Raw genomic sequence first — 16,977 nt, 5'->3', positions numbered from 1 at the left:
ACAATGACGTCCCTCCGCCGGCCTCTTGCATCCGGGGCCCGGCGCCGGCCGGGCAGGCGGGCGGGGGGAGGAGAGGAGGCGGCGGCGGCGGCGGGGGGAGCAGCGAGCGCCTCCGGGTCACACGGGGACCGGCACCGCCCCTGTGCCGCGGCCGGGAGCCGCTAGAGGGGGCTCGGCGACCCCCGGTCCGGGCGCGGGGCTCACGTGGGCTGCGGGCGGTGCCGGTCCCCGTGCGGAGGGGAGGGGACGCTCCGCTCCCCGCCGCAGACCTTCGGTACGAGCTCCTGCCCGCCCGTCCCCGCCTCTCGGACCGAAGGTTCCCCTCTCGGCTCTATCCCTCCAGTCCATGTTTTATCTCTCCGCGCTCAAAGAGCGGCCATAAACGCTGGCCCGGCCCCCGGAGCCGCCCACGGCGGGCCGGGCGGGCCCCGCCGGCCGCGGCGGATGGGATCCCGGTGCCCGGCATGTGATGAGGGGCGGGAGGGCTGCGGCCATGCGGGCGCCGGTGCCCGCCATCGAGTTCCCTGAGGAGAGCCCGGAGCCGCGCTTTGACGGTAAGCGGGGCCGGCGGCAGCCCTGTGGGTGAGCGGGGAAATCACGCCTTTCCCCGGCTGGCAGGGAGGGTAGGAGGATGGAACCGTCGCCCTCCTCTTCCCGTCCTTCCCCAGCGCTCTGAGGCGCGGGGGTGATGCAAGAGCGGGCAGGCCCTCAGCAGCGCCCTGCCCTGAGGCCGCCGTGCGAGCTCCCCCTGCCTCGGGCTGGGGCGCCTCGGCCTCCCCGGGTGTGTGTGCTTTCCGAGCACACTTAAAAAAATTAATTATGTCCCTAATTGGCCCCTTAAAGCTACTCGCTCAGTTGGCAGCTTGGGTGCTGCCTCTGTGGGCCGGGGTTGTGATGAAGCTGTGTGGCTGTACATTGTTTTCATGTTTAGGTAAATGGGTGTGTACTGAGGCCAAAGTTCATTCGCCTGACTGTCCTCTTCCAGATTCGGATGTGCCGGCGGAGCTGCGAGTTGCAAACGGGTCGCAAAAATTTGTGAAGTTCACTTCGACCATCCAAAACCAGCTGCTGCTTGTGTCACTGCTGGAGCATCTCTGCCACATGTACACGCACAACCCCGTTCACTCCAGGGGTTTGTTCCGAAGTCAGTAAGAGGAGCTCATTCGTGTCTCTCAAACTGCCTCACTGCAGTGTGTACCAGACCCTTCTGTGTAGAGTTACAGTGTAATACCAATACAAAGCTGTAGGTTTCATCCCGCTGAGACAAGAATGATTCTGTGAAGAGGATGAATAACTTAAATCAACTAAATTGGCAATGACACCGTGTCTTATTTTTGAAAACAGTAACAGAATATTGCTGTAGATGTAAGGATCAGACAGTTCTGTTTCAGCTAGATCGTGTGAGTTGCATCATGAGAAGGGTAGCAGGGTAAATTATGTTACTGTTATATGTAATCTAAAAATGCTGGTAGAAGAGGAATTTAATAAAATATTTATCAAGAAGTAGTTGCAGTAGAGTCTTCACTAAATATTTCAAAATTATATTCTGTAAAAATCTGAGTCAATACCTTTACAAGTTCTTTATTTTGCCATAAAGTCTCTTGATATCATTCAAGGAATTCACATTTTTTAAAATACTTTCTTGGTATATGACTTACCATGGCTATTTTGTTCATTTAGGCGTACACTTAGTACATTTAAGAAAGCATATCCAAGGGTTTTGTCCTTACTTTACATGACTGTAGAAAATAAAATGTAATGTGTTTTTCATAGTTAAACTTATGCCATTTATAGCATCACAGTTGCACCCATCTCCAGGATTTATGAGGGTTTGTTTGCCAGAGTTGTTTTACTCCGTATGAAAAAGATGAAGTGGTATAAGGGAGTGACTTCATTCTCTATTATGAGTATGTGCACAAGTTTGGATGGAAATTAGAAAATCTTAACATTACCACTTCTGATTATAAATCCATCCTCATAATTGTGAACCTGCTTTGACTTTTTTCTTTTCACTGATCAAAATCAGTCCAAAAGTGAAATGTAAGTGAATGGGTGAAAGTGAAAATGAAAGTGTTTGTTTAACTCATCTGCTGAGGCAAGGAGGCAGAGGAGATGCAGTTGTGACCTTGGAACACAACAAATAATTGTATTTTGTGAAGGGATTCCCATTGAGCAGCTCTAGTTTGGTTTGAATTAGTTTAAATTGCTAAGGGTACAGGAACAGCACTAGAGTAGGAGGGATTATTCAGTTTTTCAGTCATGTTATATTCCAAATAAGATTTCATGTTTTAAAACTTTCATGGTCTTATTGGATGGCTTTATTTAATATTTTTCTGTCCTTTTCTCTGTTCCTTTGTGCAGTTCTTCGTCAGACTTTCACAAGAACAGGGTTACTCTCTCCTTTTGTCTTTTGTGATGAATTTAGTACTATAAGACTGCAGCACAACAGAGCCATTACTGAACTGATGAAAGCAGCTAATCAACAAGTGCTTAAAGGGGTAAGCTTTGTTACATGGCTTTGGCAACCTCTGCAGTAAGGAGCTTTTGTTTAGGGATTCTTTTCATATTGGATTGGGTCTTTTTTATAATTATACAAAATAACTCCTTAGCTCTTTGGAATGGCATGCTCTGGTTCTGTAGGTGCAAACCAGTTTTTGAAGCCATCAATATTTTGTACCTTGTTAAAGAGTAATAATTTAAAATGTTTATAAACAAAGGCAAGGTGTTGCTAACACTCTCATATTTATATTAGTGGAGGGTGTAGTTTGTGTGCTTCTACTTCAGGCTGAATCAGACCTGTTTGCTTATCTTGCTGCTTGAACTAAGCTAGTTAATTTTGTTTTAAGCACGTTTTAGAGCCCTTATTTTATCCTGTTTGCCAGCACAACTCTAAAAGGGCAGTAATCTCTCCAGCAGAGAGATGTTAACAGATGACCAGTGGGTACTTTAATTTGTTGAAGCTCTCTGCAGCATGTGAATGTCTGTCAGAACCTCATTTTCTTCCAAGGAGGTTGCAGTTTCTGTTCTGATGAAGCTGTCCATGCCCCTGGCACAGCAGACCTGTTATTCTTTTTATATGGCATGTTTTTATGTTGGATTTTGTTGTTTCATAGGAACTTGATAACGGGGAGCCTCTTGCAATTGGGTATGTATTCAAAGCATGTAGAAATACTAAATTGACTCCTTCCTTAAAGTTCTTTGCTCCACTCTGAATTTAAATAATACTACATTTCATATTTGGCTGTGAAACAGAAAAAATGGTAAAGGTTTTTCCAAATTCTCAAAATGATGTGGTGATAATTCGTTCTTCAAAACAAATCTTGCAGTCAGTGCCACAGTTTAGGAAAACAAGATTTATCAGGCATCAATGTAAAAGAAATAATCTGAACACTTCTGTTCAAACAGTGTGGATTTGTAGCACATGTGCATGCTCTTCAGTCTGCTGGTTTTCAGTATTTACTGAAACTCAGGCTGGTTCAGTATGGTAATGTGAAAGTACTTTCCTCTTCTTTCCATAACATGAATAATATTTTTAGCATGTGTACAGCTGTATCTTACTTGTAAGTTGTAATTTAATTTAATGCAGCCTAACTTTTCTCAATTAGGGAAAAAGAAGTTCTCTTTGAAGCACAGACTTCACGATACTTGAATGAATTTGAGGAGGTTGCAAGGCTGGGAAGTGGAGGATATGGCAAAGTATACAAGGTATTCTTTACCTCCCATATAAAACTACTCTGTTTATATCTGTTTTTTGTTGGAATTTGGAGTTACTCTTCTAGCTGTACTGCCAAATGTTTTTGAATAGAAGAGGTGCAAATCTGTACCTTAAAAGAAAGTTGGTGTTTTATTTCAAAAGCTGCTCAGTTGCAATGAGTTTTGTTTGCCAGAAGCAGGATATATCAGATGTTTTACTTTGTGTATTTTGACCCTTTTAAAGTGAATGAAAGCTCCTTATTTGACATGTGAATTATTATGATATATTGACTCTACACAGCATCAGAAGTGATTGGTCTGCACTCCCCGATGCTTCAGTTGTGGCTGCTTTTAAAAAATGAGCATAAATGTCCAAGCCAATGTTGAATTGTACTAAGTACTTGTAGTTTATGGGCAGCCCAAGGTTCCCTATGAGATATGTGCCATGTGGAAATGACAAATGGGGTCTCACATATTTATTGAGGACTTGTTAAACCATTATCAGGACCTGTGTGACAGCAGGGGCCTAATCCCAGTTTAATTCCCTGATACAGGTGATATTCCTTAGGAGTGGGGTGCAGAAGTAAAATTTTAGAAAATAGTGGGTTCAAAAGGATTGAATTAATCTAAGCACATTAACATCTAATTTTCTCCTATTGCAATTGTTTTCAGGTCAGAAACAAGTTAGATGGTCAGTTCTATGCTATTAAAAAAATCAAAATTAAGAAGGCTACAAGAAGAGATTGCATGAAGGTATTCTTCTTCCTGTGTTTTGTCCCTGTTTTAACTCCTCTGTAGCTTATTCTGTTCCAGTTTATTAATGTAGCTAATACAAGTTTTTATGCATTCTGAATTTCCAAGGGTTTGAGCCTATCAGTACCTAGTAGAAAAAACTAAATGAGACACATTGAAGTCCATTAAAAGAACTGTTTAATTACTTGAATTTGGTAATCTCTGCAATGATAAAAATCAATTTGTTTTAAAGCTTTCACTTTTTTTCTGTTACTGTAACAATTTCATCTGCTCTTTCTCTCTAAGAAACTTACTTTTTGTTACCTTTTGTGTTCACTAAGCACACAAAATAAAGGAGTGTCACACTGTGGGGTTTTTGGTCTTTTTAGGTGCTCCGAGAAGTCAAAGTGCTGGCTGGGCTGCAGCATCCCAATATTGTAGGCTATCACACTGCTTGGATGGAGCAAGTTCAAACAGTACATCCAAAAGGAAAGTACAGCTCATTGTGTAATTCTTGCTTGCATCTTACAACCTCTGTACTGCTATTTTCAGGAGAGCATTACTTCTCTGATAAAATGACTATTTTTTTCCCCCTCCTTAAAAGAACTAAAAGAAAGGGAAATTGCAGGTGATCACCAGGTCCTTCTGTGCATTCAATCCCTCCTTACCAAATAATTTATCTGTTACTTAGTGATTAATTTGGAACTGTGGAAATATCAGCTTTACCTGTGGTAATATATGAGGAGGAATTTCAAGTTGTGTGAAGGTCAGTGAAATCAGTGAAAACCTTTTAATGCAAGAAGTGGTGAGTTGATGAGGAGAAGGATGAAGGCTGAGGAATGAGCTGCCTCACATAGTGGGGAGAAAGTGATGAATAGGACAAAAACCCCACAAATTTGCAACTGTGTTTTGAAGTCTCAGAGATGTAACAACACTAGGAATAAGCAACCCAGTATGCTTCTCTTCTGATCTGGAAAAGATCTAAGAAAAACTGAAAGAACCTGGAAATACATACTTTTAATGATAACCCCCCCACCAAAAACTCTTTATTTTGCTTTCCAAGTTAGACTTTTTAAATTTGATTAATTGTGTTTCATAGTCCTGCACTGACAAAGCAATTGGATTTTTTTGTGTATCAGCTACTGTCTGTAACTGTTGAGAATTTATCTACTTTTGTGTTATTTTACACCTTCTTCTTGGTTTTTCTCTTCAGGTTCTTTGTTCTCAGCTCTTTGCACACTCTGTCCTTTGGTCCCTTTGTAACCCTAATCCATTGGTCCCTTTCTAGTCCTTTCCTGGAATGCCTTTAGCAATTAAATCTTTTGATCCTCTCTTAGTGGGAGGTTTGGTTATGCTCTGTATAACTTTATTGCTTTCCAAGTCACTGACTTATTGCCCAGCCAGCCATAAGCACAAAAGAAAAGGCATAAGTGCATAGGAAGTTGACAGTAGAGTAAAACAGGCAAAACTTTTTAACCAATGATCCAGAGAATCAAGGGAAGCAATTGTTTAATGCTGGGGGTCCTTAATAAGTATTTAATGGTGGTAATGGAATTGCATAATGAAATCTGCAGGTAGCTTCTGTGGTACTTTATGGTTTCTCTTGTCTTACAAGATTGATGTTTTGTATTTGCTTCTGTGTCCTGAAACAGCTTTTTCATGTAAAAATACAATTTTAATGACAATTATTTCCAAGATATCAAGTGTCTTCAAAACAGCAGCAGTGTGATGTGAAGGGTGATGCCTTGTGGAGCTGCTTCTTTAACTGTGTGTTATTCTATACATTGTAAACCCTTGCTTTGAACAGGCTGACTTCTGAAAGATCAAGTCTAAGTAGATATTTATGAAAGCCCAGTACAACCCTTTTATTGACTTTGTACAGTGTATATTTTCTTTTCATTTAAAGATTAATTAATTACATGTTAGGGTAGCTTCTTAGTAGACTTAACAAGTCCCTTTTGCAGCAGCAGAAGTAGAGATAATCTAGAGCTATCCACAGGTAACAACGTTAAATTAAGTGTGGTGCTCTAGCTTAAATGGTAATTTTTAGTAAATATGTGGATACATTCTTTGATTTATGAAATACCATATTTATCTTTGCATCCAACAGGTAAAACAATAATGGAGTTGCAGCCACTGGTTTTGGAGCAAAAGAATAGCAAGTGAGTATTACTAATCTCAGTGGTAACAAATTCAGCTTTAACTTCAGCTGTGTGTCTGAGCCATTGCTGTCTGGGACAGCTGTCCATAATACCTGCTGGTAGAAAGGATTAAATCAGCTGGAGCCTGCACTGAAGTTATGTAATCCTGGAGTTTTATGTGAGGAAGCAGCTGAGCTCTTACTTGGGAATGCTGTTTGCAGTTGGGGAAAAAAATCAGTATGGTGTATCACAGATGGTATGAAACTGTGTACTTATTTGAATTTCTCTGCCTTTGTTGTTTTCAGTGATCACTGTCACATCCAGAGTGTGGAAAGTGATAGTTCAATTATCTTTGCTGACCTTACCTCAGAAGAAAAGAAGTCCTGTCACAGTACCAGTCTTAAAAATGTGCATAGAGAATCAGTGCAGAATATGGATGTGAGGAATGACTTTACAAACAGCAATAGCAAAGAGTGTGTGAAACCAAATAAAGGTGAATTATCCACAGAACTACGAGGAGGCTTTGTAAATAGTGATAACAGTTTATCAAGTGATGTGGACAATCATTCAACATGGGGACCTCATTCCAGTCTGCATCAAGGTGCTAGCACTGAAAGTGAGTCCAGCTCTGAAAGCAAGTCCTGCTCTGAAGGATGCTCCAAAAATGAGGTAGCGCTCTGTGGAGACTTTGAGGTAAATACAGTTCTCTTTAAGTGTCCTTATCTGCTGTCTAATTTGGTGATGTTTTTAAAGCAGTTCAGTAGACAGAGAAAATGAATGATTTATAACAATAAATTTAGAAGAATGGAATGACTGCAAGTAGAGCCAAGAGTTCAAACAAATTTTATTATGTGGGTAATCGTTGCAAGGAAGCTGACCAGAGGAGCTGGCAAAGCTCAGCATTTGTGAGGAACTTCCCATGTGTTAGGCCTCTTGAGTCCTTTCAAAGTACCTGCATGAATAAAAAGTAGTACTTAAACAGCCTCATCAAAATTAAAAATCTTTAGCTTTTAGTAATGAAAGCTAAAGCAGCTATTAATGGTGAAAGTGTGTTGATATGTCATGTGTGCCCCTGCAGTGTAGGAGTACATGGGAAGGAGATAAAAGCAGATTTGAGCAGGGAATCACTTGTGCTTCTAAAACCTTGTTGACATTTATACCACACCACTGATGTGTTTTGTATAACAAGCCAGCTCTGGAGTGCTTCAAGCTTTTGCTATCACTTGGAGTTCCCTCTTGCAGGAAACCCAGTTTTAAAGGTGTCTGCTTGAGTTGTCCAGGTTATCAGATGAACTGGTCCATTACCAGAAATTGAGCTGTATATTTATGGTAATAAATCAAACAGTCAGACTCAAAGGCCTTTTCCAACCTAAACAATTCTGTCATTCCTTAAAATTCTGTATGAAGAAGTTGATTTTTTTCCTGCTATTTTATATGGATTAAGCTGGAATAAACCTCTGTTTAGTATTTCTAGAAGGTTTCAAACTCTAATTTGAATATCAAAGATACATCTGGCAGTTTTGTTAGCATTTATCATATAACAATTGTTAAATTTGAGAAACAAGCAAAAAAACTCCCCAAAACTTGATAGCATTGTTGCATCTGCTTCTTGAGTGCAGTAGATTACTAATACTATACTTGATGTCCTTATGGTACCTGTTTTTATTTAATAAATTTTGGGTTTATTTAAAGAAAATAACTGAGGAAATATTGTTCATGTTACAGTGGCAAAATTATGTACAACTATTTTTCTGTTAGGTGGAGTATCACTTGATGCTTCATATACAAATGCAGTTGTGTGAAATATCCTTGTGGGACTGGATTGCTGACCGTAATAAAAGATGTAACAAGAGATCAGAGGACACTTCTAGTAAGATTCATCACTGTCTAATTATTGTAAACATATAATTTTTTTTTGTAATTTGAAGTGCAGTTATCTAATTTTATTTTACTTCAGCAGCTTATAATACAGATCTTTATTAAATTCTTTATTCACTTAATCGAATAGCAGCTTGTATTGAATTTGTGCATGATAGATGTTGGTAAAAGAATTGAAATTCCTGAGTTTTAGGCAGCTCTTCAAAAAAGAATGACTGAATGCCTGAGGCATAGTTGTTACCAGGGGAGATCAGTGTCTGGGCAATGCTCCTTATTTGGAACAGAGTTTTTTATTGACAGAATCTGGGGCTTCTCAGAAAGCTGGTTAAAGGCTAATTTATCTGCTGCAGAAAATACAATTATATCATTTGATCCAGACAGGTTAATTTGTAATAGGTTAAAGAATGGAACATTGACTTTTTCTGAGTGACCAGGGGTTCTCATGCCCTCCTACCAAGCAGTCATCAGCAAGTGTTGACATTTGGAAGAACAAATCCAATGCTCTTAAAGCAGTAGAGACTTGTTCCATCCTCTGGGGTGGTTGTACAAAAGCAGCTTATGCACATCAGGTTGTAAAACAAAATGTGTGATTAATGTTTTATCTTGGTTTTAATCACTATTAAGGTAAATCTGTTGTTTTCATTGATAGGGACAGGTTTACCAGCAAACTGTCAGCTGACTTCCACTAATCTCTCCTGTAATCATAATATTTTAGCTTTCATGAGTTAAATGATGATATTCCAGGAAATGACAGAATTATGATGGCATTTGATCTTGCAAAATGCTGTTTTCACACCTTTTCATGGAAAAGGTGAATATTATCATAGGTTAGACACAAAGAGATAGAAATCCAAATTTGAGTAAATGGTAGGTGTTCAAAAAGACATGTTAAATATGGCTCATTAGAGCAGGGAGACAATGTAGTTTAATAAAACAGTAATGTGGAAAATGGTCAAAACAAGGAGGTGCTAAGTTTATTTAGGACAGCTACAGCCAGAGGAGATTGAGGAATTTCAGAGGGTAGCACAGCAGCAGAAGGATTAGGAATAAAACAAGAAGAGTGCAAAGCAATGTAGCACAAAAGACTGCATGTTGCTACATAAATTATGATGATTTTATCTGGAACTGTATTTTTCATGCTCGGTCAGGACTTTCATGAAAGTAAAAAGTTTCCTAAATTCATAATCAAATAACTGTCTGATGGGGTTTGGAAGAATCTTTTCAGAAGGATATATGTTCATGTTCCCTGACCTTCCCTTTATGGAATTTTGATGTTAGTGACTTTTGGCTAATTCAAAAATAATATCTTGAGAAAAGCATATCAAAATCCATATTTAAATACACTCATTCTCTTAAAAATGGATTCCACAGCATAATAAACATAATTCAACCATAATACCACCATAATCTTACATAACTCCGTAAAACTAGGTGAAATAATTTGTTTTAAGGTCCATACCATCTCGTGGATGTTCCCTGGACAATGAAGATTTTCCAGGAGGTAGTGGAAGGAGTTTGCTATATCCACAGCATGGGAGTGATGCATCGAGACATTAAAGTAAGTTCATCAAATTATTACTTGAGGTTGAAGAAAACAAAGACAATTTACATTATGGGAGAATGAAAGCAGCTTCACAGTTGCATTAGAGATGACCTGGGCTCTTAAGAATTTAGTTGTTACATATGAGAAAATACATCATCTCCTCTATAGCAGTGCCATGCTTTCTTTACTTCAGCATAGTACTGTTACACTGACTTACAAGTGGATTTTTAGCTCTGGAGGTGTTTTCTCCTTTGAAGCCATTTTCCTTCAGAAACAAGCATGGTCAGATTGGTTTTCTTTTGTATCAGTCTTTCCTTAATCAGGATAGGAACTTAATTACCTAAAAAAAGAATATTTTAGGTAATTACAAAAATTAACAAAATCCCTTGACTACACTTCAGTTTGCTAACTGCATACAGTTAGCTTTTGAGAATATCTTCTAGTTGCTTGCTTACTGATAGACCTGAATAGCAAGGAAGTGAAAGTGTGTTTTCCTACTTTGCCTCCTACTCAGGTTTTCTGCATCTGATACAGGAGCTGTATGAAGAAATCATGATTATTAAAACTTCACATGTGGAAGCTTGGAACTACTTGAAATCACAGAGTCTTCACTCTGGATTAATTTTCATTTTTCTGTCAACTGGTCCAGGGTGAACAATTTTTCATTTTGCCTCCCCATTTAGCATCCTGCTGGCCTTATTGTCCAAAGTCTGGTAGTTACATAAAGAATTCCACAATTCCATACAGTTACTGCAGACCTGGTTTGAGCCAGTTCTCATATGTTCTTCTAATGGTGATTTTGCAGATACCTAGCAGAGACTGTAATTTCTGGGATAATATTCTAAGAAAGTCTTTCAGTGTGTGAATTTCTGAGAACAGAAGCCCAGTGGGTGGGTGTCTTGGATATGTTTTTACTTCAGTGGATATGAGAAGCCTAGCAACTTATTCAACAGTGCTGCATCTTTTAAGTTTGATCTGCACTGAATAAAGGAAAAGAGTGGAGATTGCCCATCTCTTGTTAAACTATTCACATCTCCTTTATACACTAATAAAAGACCAAGTATTTCCTTTGTGCCACCTGAACAAGTTAGGGAATTTTTCTAGGTACATAAAGCTTGCATTTCTCCTTCTTCGTGATCTTAAAACCAAAATATATGGATAAAAACTGTTTCAGTTTTCTGAGTCAGAGCTCTCAAGTCTGTCATAATTTGGCTTTTTTTTTTTCCTAGCAGCTTCTCAGAACCAAGTAGCATATTGCAGCTGCTTATCATACAGAAAAGTGTATTTTGGGTTGTATTATGTCTAGCCCAATGATATTTAGTCATCCTTCCTGCTACATCAGTTGGTCAAATTTACTGTCCACTCTGCCTGTTCCTGTTCTGCAAATTTCCCAATTTCTGTTGGGGAAAAAAATGTACTTAATATTTTCACTAAATCTTGGGTTTTTTCTGTTTTGCTTTTCCTCCTTTTTTTCCTTGTTCCAGATATGTGGCTTTTTGGCCAAATGGGGTTGCTAACACATGATTTGGTATCAGCAATAACTATTTTTTCTCTCCCACAACTAAAAAATGTTAGTCATCTTATACCTGTGAAACGCTGGATTTTACAGACTTTGAAACAGCTGAAATTCTGTAATTCTTTATATAGACATGTTTCTAAATTGTATTCTGTCTTCATTTGCAGCCTAGAAATATCTTTCTACATGGATCAGATCATCAGGTAAAAATAGGTGACTTTGGATTAGCCTGCAAAGACCTTCTTTGGGATGATGCAGACCAGGAGTTTCAGACAGAATGGATAAATGGTAAGAGAAGAAAGTGTCATGGCTTTCAGTGTTTAAGTTTCTATGGTATTAAAATCATTAAACTCTTACTTGCAAGGCAAGGGTAACAACACTTGCTAAGTCTCAATTGCCTTTCAAAGGACTGACACATACGTCAGGAGTGGGGACGTGCCTCTATGCCTCACCAGAACAGCTGCAGGGATCTCACTATGATTTCAAGGTAGAGAACTTTGTTTTGTTTCTTCTTTTCTCTATTAACATGCTAGATAATAGAAATAAATCAAACCTTTCAATTGGCAAATACATAAACATTCCTCCTACTGTCACTCCTAGTGTTTTTCTTGAAACATGGATTTCAACTTCCGTTCTTGTTTGCAGTTAAAGCAAAACTTTTTTTTTGCTATGTTGATAACATAGTAAATAATATAATAATATACAGATTTGAATTTGTGTTTAGAAGTGTCATGATGCTCTTCATATAATCATGAAACTTCACTGTTGTGAAACTTTTTCATAAAATGATTTTATAAGAAAAAGAAGCCCACTAAGTTAAAACTGCAGTTATCCCAGAACTTTCTCTTCCCCCCATTAACAGTCAGACATGTACAGCTTGGGTGTTGTCCTGCTAGAACTCTTCCAACCATTTGGAACAGAAATGGAAAGAACAGAAGTCCTTACACATTTAAGGACTGGCCAAATTCCTCACACTTTCTACAAGAAATGGCCCACTCAGGCCAAGTATGTGAAACTCCTCACCAGTCCAAGAGCTACAGAACGCCCGACAGCGGCTCAGCTTCGGGACAGTGAACTCTTCCACACCACAGACCAGGTAATGTGTGCCAGCAACCCCAACCCCTCCAGCCTAAAGCAACATGAAAAGAAAATGCCCCTTGTATCCCTGCCTGCATTACATGGGTTTGGCTTTGAACTTAATCACACGTTCCTCTTAAGACTCTTTTTCTGATTACAGTATTTAGGCCACTGTATTATTTCTTGTGTCTTTGCAATGAGATAGCTGGTCATTAACTTTAGGCAACTTTCTGAAGACTGTACAGTTGAGAGGCATTTTTATAGGTCAGAAAAGCTTTCAAAGCTTTTCATCACATCTGCAGATTCTTCTAATAATTTTTCCTTTTCCATGCCCCACTGCTTTATGGATTTAAGTTATAGTCACTTGAATGTAGAATAGCTGAGTGCTGCTGCACAGTGTCTGTAGTGGACTGCAAGCACAATTCAAGTAGGGCAATAAGGCTTTATATCCTTGTTTAGCTATAAATGAAGTAAACTGACTCTCATTTTCAGGTTATTTCTAACCTCCAGCAGAAGGTGAGACAGCAAGAAGAAGAAATAGAGAAGCTGAGGGAGACAATAAGACAGCTTTCTGAAGAGCAAGATGAACAAACAAGACAAGGCTCTCCTGTTTAAGTACAGGAAGAACTATCCTTGATCGTGTGTTAAGTTATATAAAATGTTTCTTTTTTTACATAAAATACTTGAATGCATTTTCATTTGGCTGTCTGTTCTTAAAAGGTATTTATCCTTTTGCCTTGCCCAAAGGCTCCTGAGAAAAGAATCACTTGCAGTGGAAAAACCAAGAGCACAGGCTGTATACCGTAGACATTGAACAAACGTGTTACACAAGAGTTACAAAAAAGGAAGGTCACACCCAAAAGGCAGCTGTAATGCTTTTATTATTTTAGGATTCTGTCCAACTGTAATACCTAAAATACATCTCAGAAAGGACTCAAACATTACAGCAGACACGAGGTGGAGTAAGATTAAAACAACATCATTGTGAAGGGTAGGGGCTCACTTGAGTAGCTTCATCACAGAGCTGAAAGGTGCCAGATTCTCACAGGACTTGATCCACTTCTGCACGTTGGCCGGGGCGCTGCTGGCAGTGCCCGTCTGCTGCAGCGCGCTCCACGCCACCACGTCGGCCAGCGTCAGTTCGGTGCCCACCAGCCACGGGCTCTTGCCCAGGGCGGCGTTCATGGAGCGCAGCACTGCTCCCCTCTCCTTGCTGCTGCCTTCTTGCAGCTGGAACATGGCTGTGTCCACCCAGCTGTCGATCAGAGTCGAGGTAACTGCGTTGTACTTCTGCCCAAACAGGGAAAAGAGGAATCGAGCGATGTTCCCCTCTCCTTCTATGGGGCACATGGTTTGAATGCTGAACTTCATCTGGGGTTTGGGAACTGAAATTAACAGAAGGGAAAAAAAAGTGAATCCAACATGATAAAGAAATTAACTAGAACAGTAATTCCATGATGAACATTTGTGATGCCAGCACAACTTTTAATATTAACCTGATGAACAGTTCTCAGTCCTGTGGGATAAAGAGATTGCTTTTTAAAAAATTCAGCCAAATCTCCCCCATAATTTCTAGTTACCTTATTTGTAGAAACTAAAAAACATGAAAAAGCCCCTCCAAAACCTGAGGGTACAAACAACCCTGTCAATGCCATGTGTATTTTAACAGCAGTTACTATGAACAAGAATCTTTCTCTTCTGGCCCAGCGTGGTTCAGAGCTATGAAAAGAGAACAAAAATGTTTCCTGCTTCTTCATATCCACCATATGCCAGCACACGGACAACTGTGCAAGGGTTTATAGCACAACTTTCATTTTCTCTTCTATTGTAAAATATTGATCTACAAATTTCCTTCTTACCATCTTTCCAAATCAGAGTAAAGCCCAACTGATACTCATGACGTGGCTGCTTCTTAGTCTGCTCTCCAAAGCATTTCAAGAGGTTTTCTGGCACACTTTTCACTGATGAATGTGTGTGAACAGCTGATAATATTTTGTACCGTTCACAAAGCAGACTGTGGATCACTAACAGTGACAGTGGAGGTAGAGAAGGATTTGCATTGATGACAACATCTTTCAGGGCTCCATAATCCTGAATGGAAAGTAAAACATTCAGCAGGTAAGACACATTCCAGGTCATACTCATAACTACTGATTTCATTTGACACCAAAATGTACAAAATCATGCACGTGTATACCTGAAATTTTAACGATATTAAAGTAAATAAATTCAAGCTTGGACATTTAAAACTTGTTTAAACCTTTAAACATCCTCCTTCCTCAACATGTAATTAAATGGTAATTGTAGGTTGTGTACTGAGTTCTGAATGTCCCAGGTTTTAATGCCCCCTTCCAGCCCTGAAAATGGAATGTTGAGAAAGCGCCAATGTAGCTGCTCAACTAAACTCACCTTTCCAAGCATCAGATCTAAATCTGCTCCATTTGTTGACAAAGGAGAAGATTGATCAGTTTGAATGATATTTGTTACATCGAAGTCAGCATCTGGGGTTTGTATCATCTTGGAGAGTCCATCCACAGCACTCTTGAGTTCATACAGGCGCTTCAGAATCTCTTCCTGGCGGGATTCAAGTGCTTGAAGTGATGGGTCAACCTCCTCCTACAGGAGAGGAAAAAGCAAGGCCATGCAAACATTCACTCAACTCAGTGAATAGTCTACAGCTCACTTAAGGTTAAGTTTTGAAAGACTAAACACCTACAAACAGCCAGACCATGGGTTTATGTCTATCAGTAGTCTCTTGTCTGTATGAGTACGGTGAAATGGCATATTTAATAAATTTCTGAAATCTTCCTGCTTAATAGATGCTTCTAAACCATTACAGCAAATTCTGTAACACAGTCAAAATCAGACAAAGAGTTGGCAGTGAAGTGCTGAACGATGACTGAAAAATCAAAGACAGCTTGTCAGGTTCTCAGCCCAGAAGAGCAAAGTTGGTAAGTCTGTGGTACAGTGGCCAAACAAGGAAACTTTTTGACAAATCAGGTAGTTAATGAAAGTAAAAAGCCCTGCAAGTTTAGATGGATGGATTCAGTCTTTGTTTCAGAGAATATAAATTACAGTGGACAAAAAAGACCTTGGGCTTTACATGTTAATACCAATGCAGCTTTTAATCTGTATTACCTCACAAGCATCTCATCTTACAATCTCTTTTAAAAGAGGATGAAAAATATATTCCTGTGGCAGGTTTTAAGTCTACTAGCTTAAAATAATATTAAAGAAAAATTTTCAAATAACCTATTTCTAAGCATCCTGAATAAGGATTAAACAAACCCAAACTATCATGGATGAAGAGCTAAACAAGGTATCCAAGTAAAATCTTTATATCCATTTAACATAATATTCTCAAAGACAAGGGAAGACCTCTAAAGTGCCATTATTTAGTTGTACACAATTCCATCCTTAGCAATGGGAAGGCATTTCATTAGCATTTCTGTTAAGTTCTGCCCCAAAGTTTCTCCTCCTCAGTGTCTCCACCATCGAGCTGGGTGAGGGCACGGCAAATCCAGGATGGCCACAAGTGGCCTGTGAGAATGCCAAGCACTCCTGGCACTGGAGAGACGCTGCTCAGCTAAACCTATGTAACACAGTATTTGGCGTTTTTGCCTTATTTAAGGCGAAAGAAACTGAAACTAGAAGCTGAGGCTGAGGGAGTGTATCTGGCTGGAACCCGAGCTGAGGCAGCAGGGCGATGATGCAGCAGGACGGAGCGAGGCCTGCTGGGCGCTCTCCGGGCCGGCAGGGAGCTCAGCACGGCCATTCAAACACAAAAACCGCCACAGCGACACACGCGAGAGCCCAGCAAAGTTAAAACGAGAACTGCGGAAGGCTTTAAAGACACTACAGAGAAATTATTGAAAACGCTGATTTTATTTAACCCTCGGACCCGCCGCTTACGGCGAGCCGGAGCCAGGGCCCCTTCTGGGGGCTGAGGCAGTGGGACTCGGTCCCGGGAGCTCTCCGGCACCGCAGGCTCCTCCCGGTTCATACCGGAGTTGGGGCTCTCACCGGAGGGAACGCCGGCCCAGCGGCGGCATGCCTGACCTCGCCAGAGCGAGCACCGCGGGCCCCAGCCCAAGCAGGTCCTTCCGCCCACCCCTCGCTCGTACCTGCGGCGGCGCGGCGGTGCCGGGGGCGCGGTGCAGGTTGGGCAGGGGGTACATGCAGCTGGGCAGGTGCTCCGCCAGCACCGCCGCGCTGTGCAGCGGCCGCACCTTGTACATCGCGGGCATGGCGGCTCCCGTCCCGCCGCACGCCCGCTCCGCCGCCGCCAGCCCGCCCGCCCCCGCGCCCATTGGCGGAGCCGCTCGTGATTGACACGCGTGACACCCAATGGGATACGGGTTCGCCCTTACGGCCTCCTGCTATTGGCCGGCGCTGAG

General features: G+C 40.7%; 2 protein-coding genes across 2 annotated transcripts; one reads left to right on the top strand and one right to left on the bottom strand.

The window, feature by feature from the left end:
* The first annotated feature begins 3 nt into the window (after nt 1-3).
* EIF2AK1 (eukaryotic translation initiation factor 2 alpha kinase 1) lies at nt 4-13,272 on the top strand. The gene is given in 17 exon segments (XM_058035525.1): nt 4-55; nt 58-467; nt 470-554; nt 986-1,144; nt 2,362-2,498; nt 3,114-3,145; nt 3,606-3,705; nt 4,366-4,446; nt 4,815-4,915; nt 6,537-6,587; nt 6,872-7,259; nt 8,325-8,436; nt 9,896-10,002; nt 11,671-11,791; nt 11,911-11,990; nt 12,366-12,599; nt 13,073-13,272. Coding segments are annotated over 17 exon segments (2,373 nt in total). The 3' UTR covers nt 13,196-13,272.
* Nucleotides 13,273-13,443: 171 nt separating this feature from the next.
* Nucleotides 13,444-16,859, bottom strand: AIMP2 (aminoacyl tRNA synthetase complex interacting multifunctional protein 2). Its single transcript, XM_058035526.1, has 4 exons — nt 16,705-16,859; nt 14,990-15,196; nt 14,440-14,671; nt 13,444-13,965 (listed from the first exon to the last, which is right to left on the bottom strand). Exons 1-4 carry the CDS (start codon nt 16,825-16,827, stop codon nt 13,580-13,582), a joined length of 948 nt encoding a protein of 315 aa, XP_057891509.1. The 5' UTR covers nt 16,828-16,859; the 3' UTR covers nt 13,444-13,579.
* Between the last annotated feature and the right edge of the window lie 118 nt (nt 16,860-16,977).

Source organism: Melospiza georgiana, chromosome 16 (assembly GCF_028018845.1).
Source record: "Melospiza georgiana isolate bMelGeo1 chromosome 16, bMelGeo1.pri, whole genome shotgun sequence".
NCBI classification, from domain to species: domain Eukaryota; kingdom Metazoa; phylum Chordata; class Aves; order Passeriformes; family Passerellidae; genus Melospiza; species Melospiza georgiana.
The sequence above is the reverse complement of the archived record's forward strand: the minus strand, read 5'-3'. Positions and strand labels throughout refer to the sequence as shown.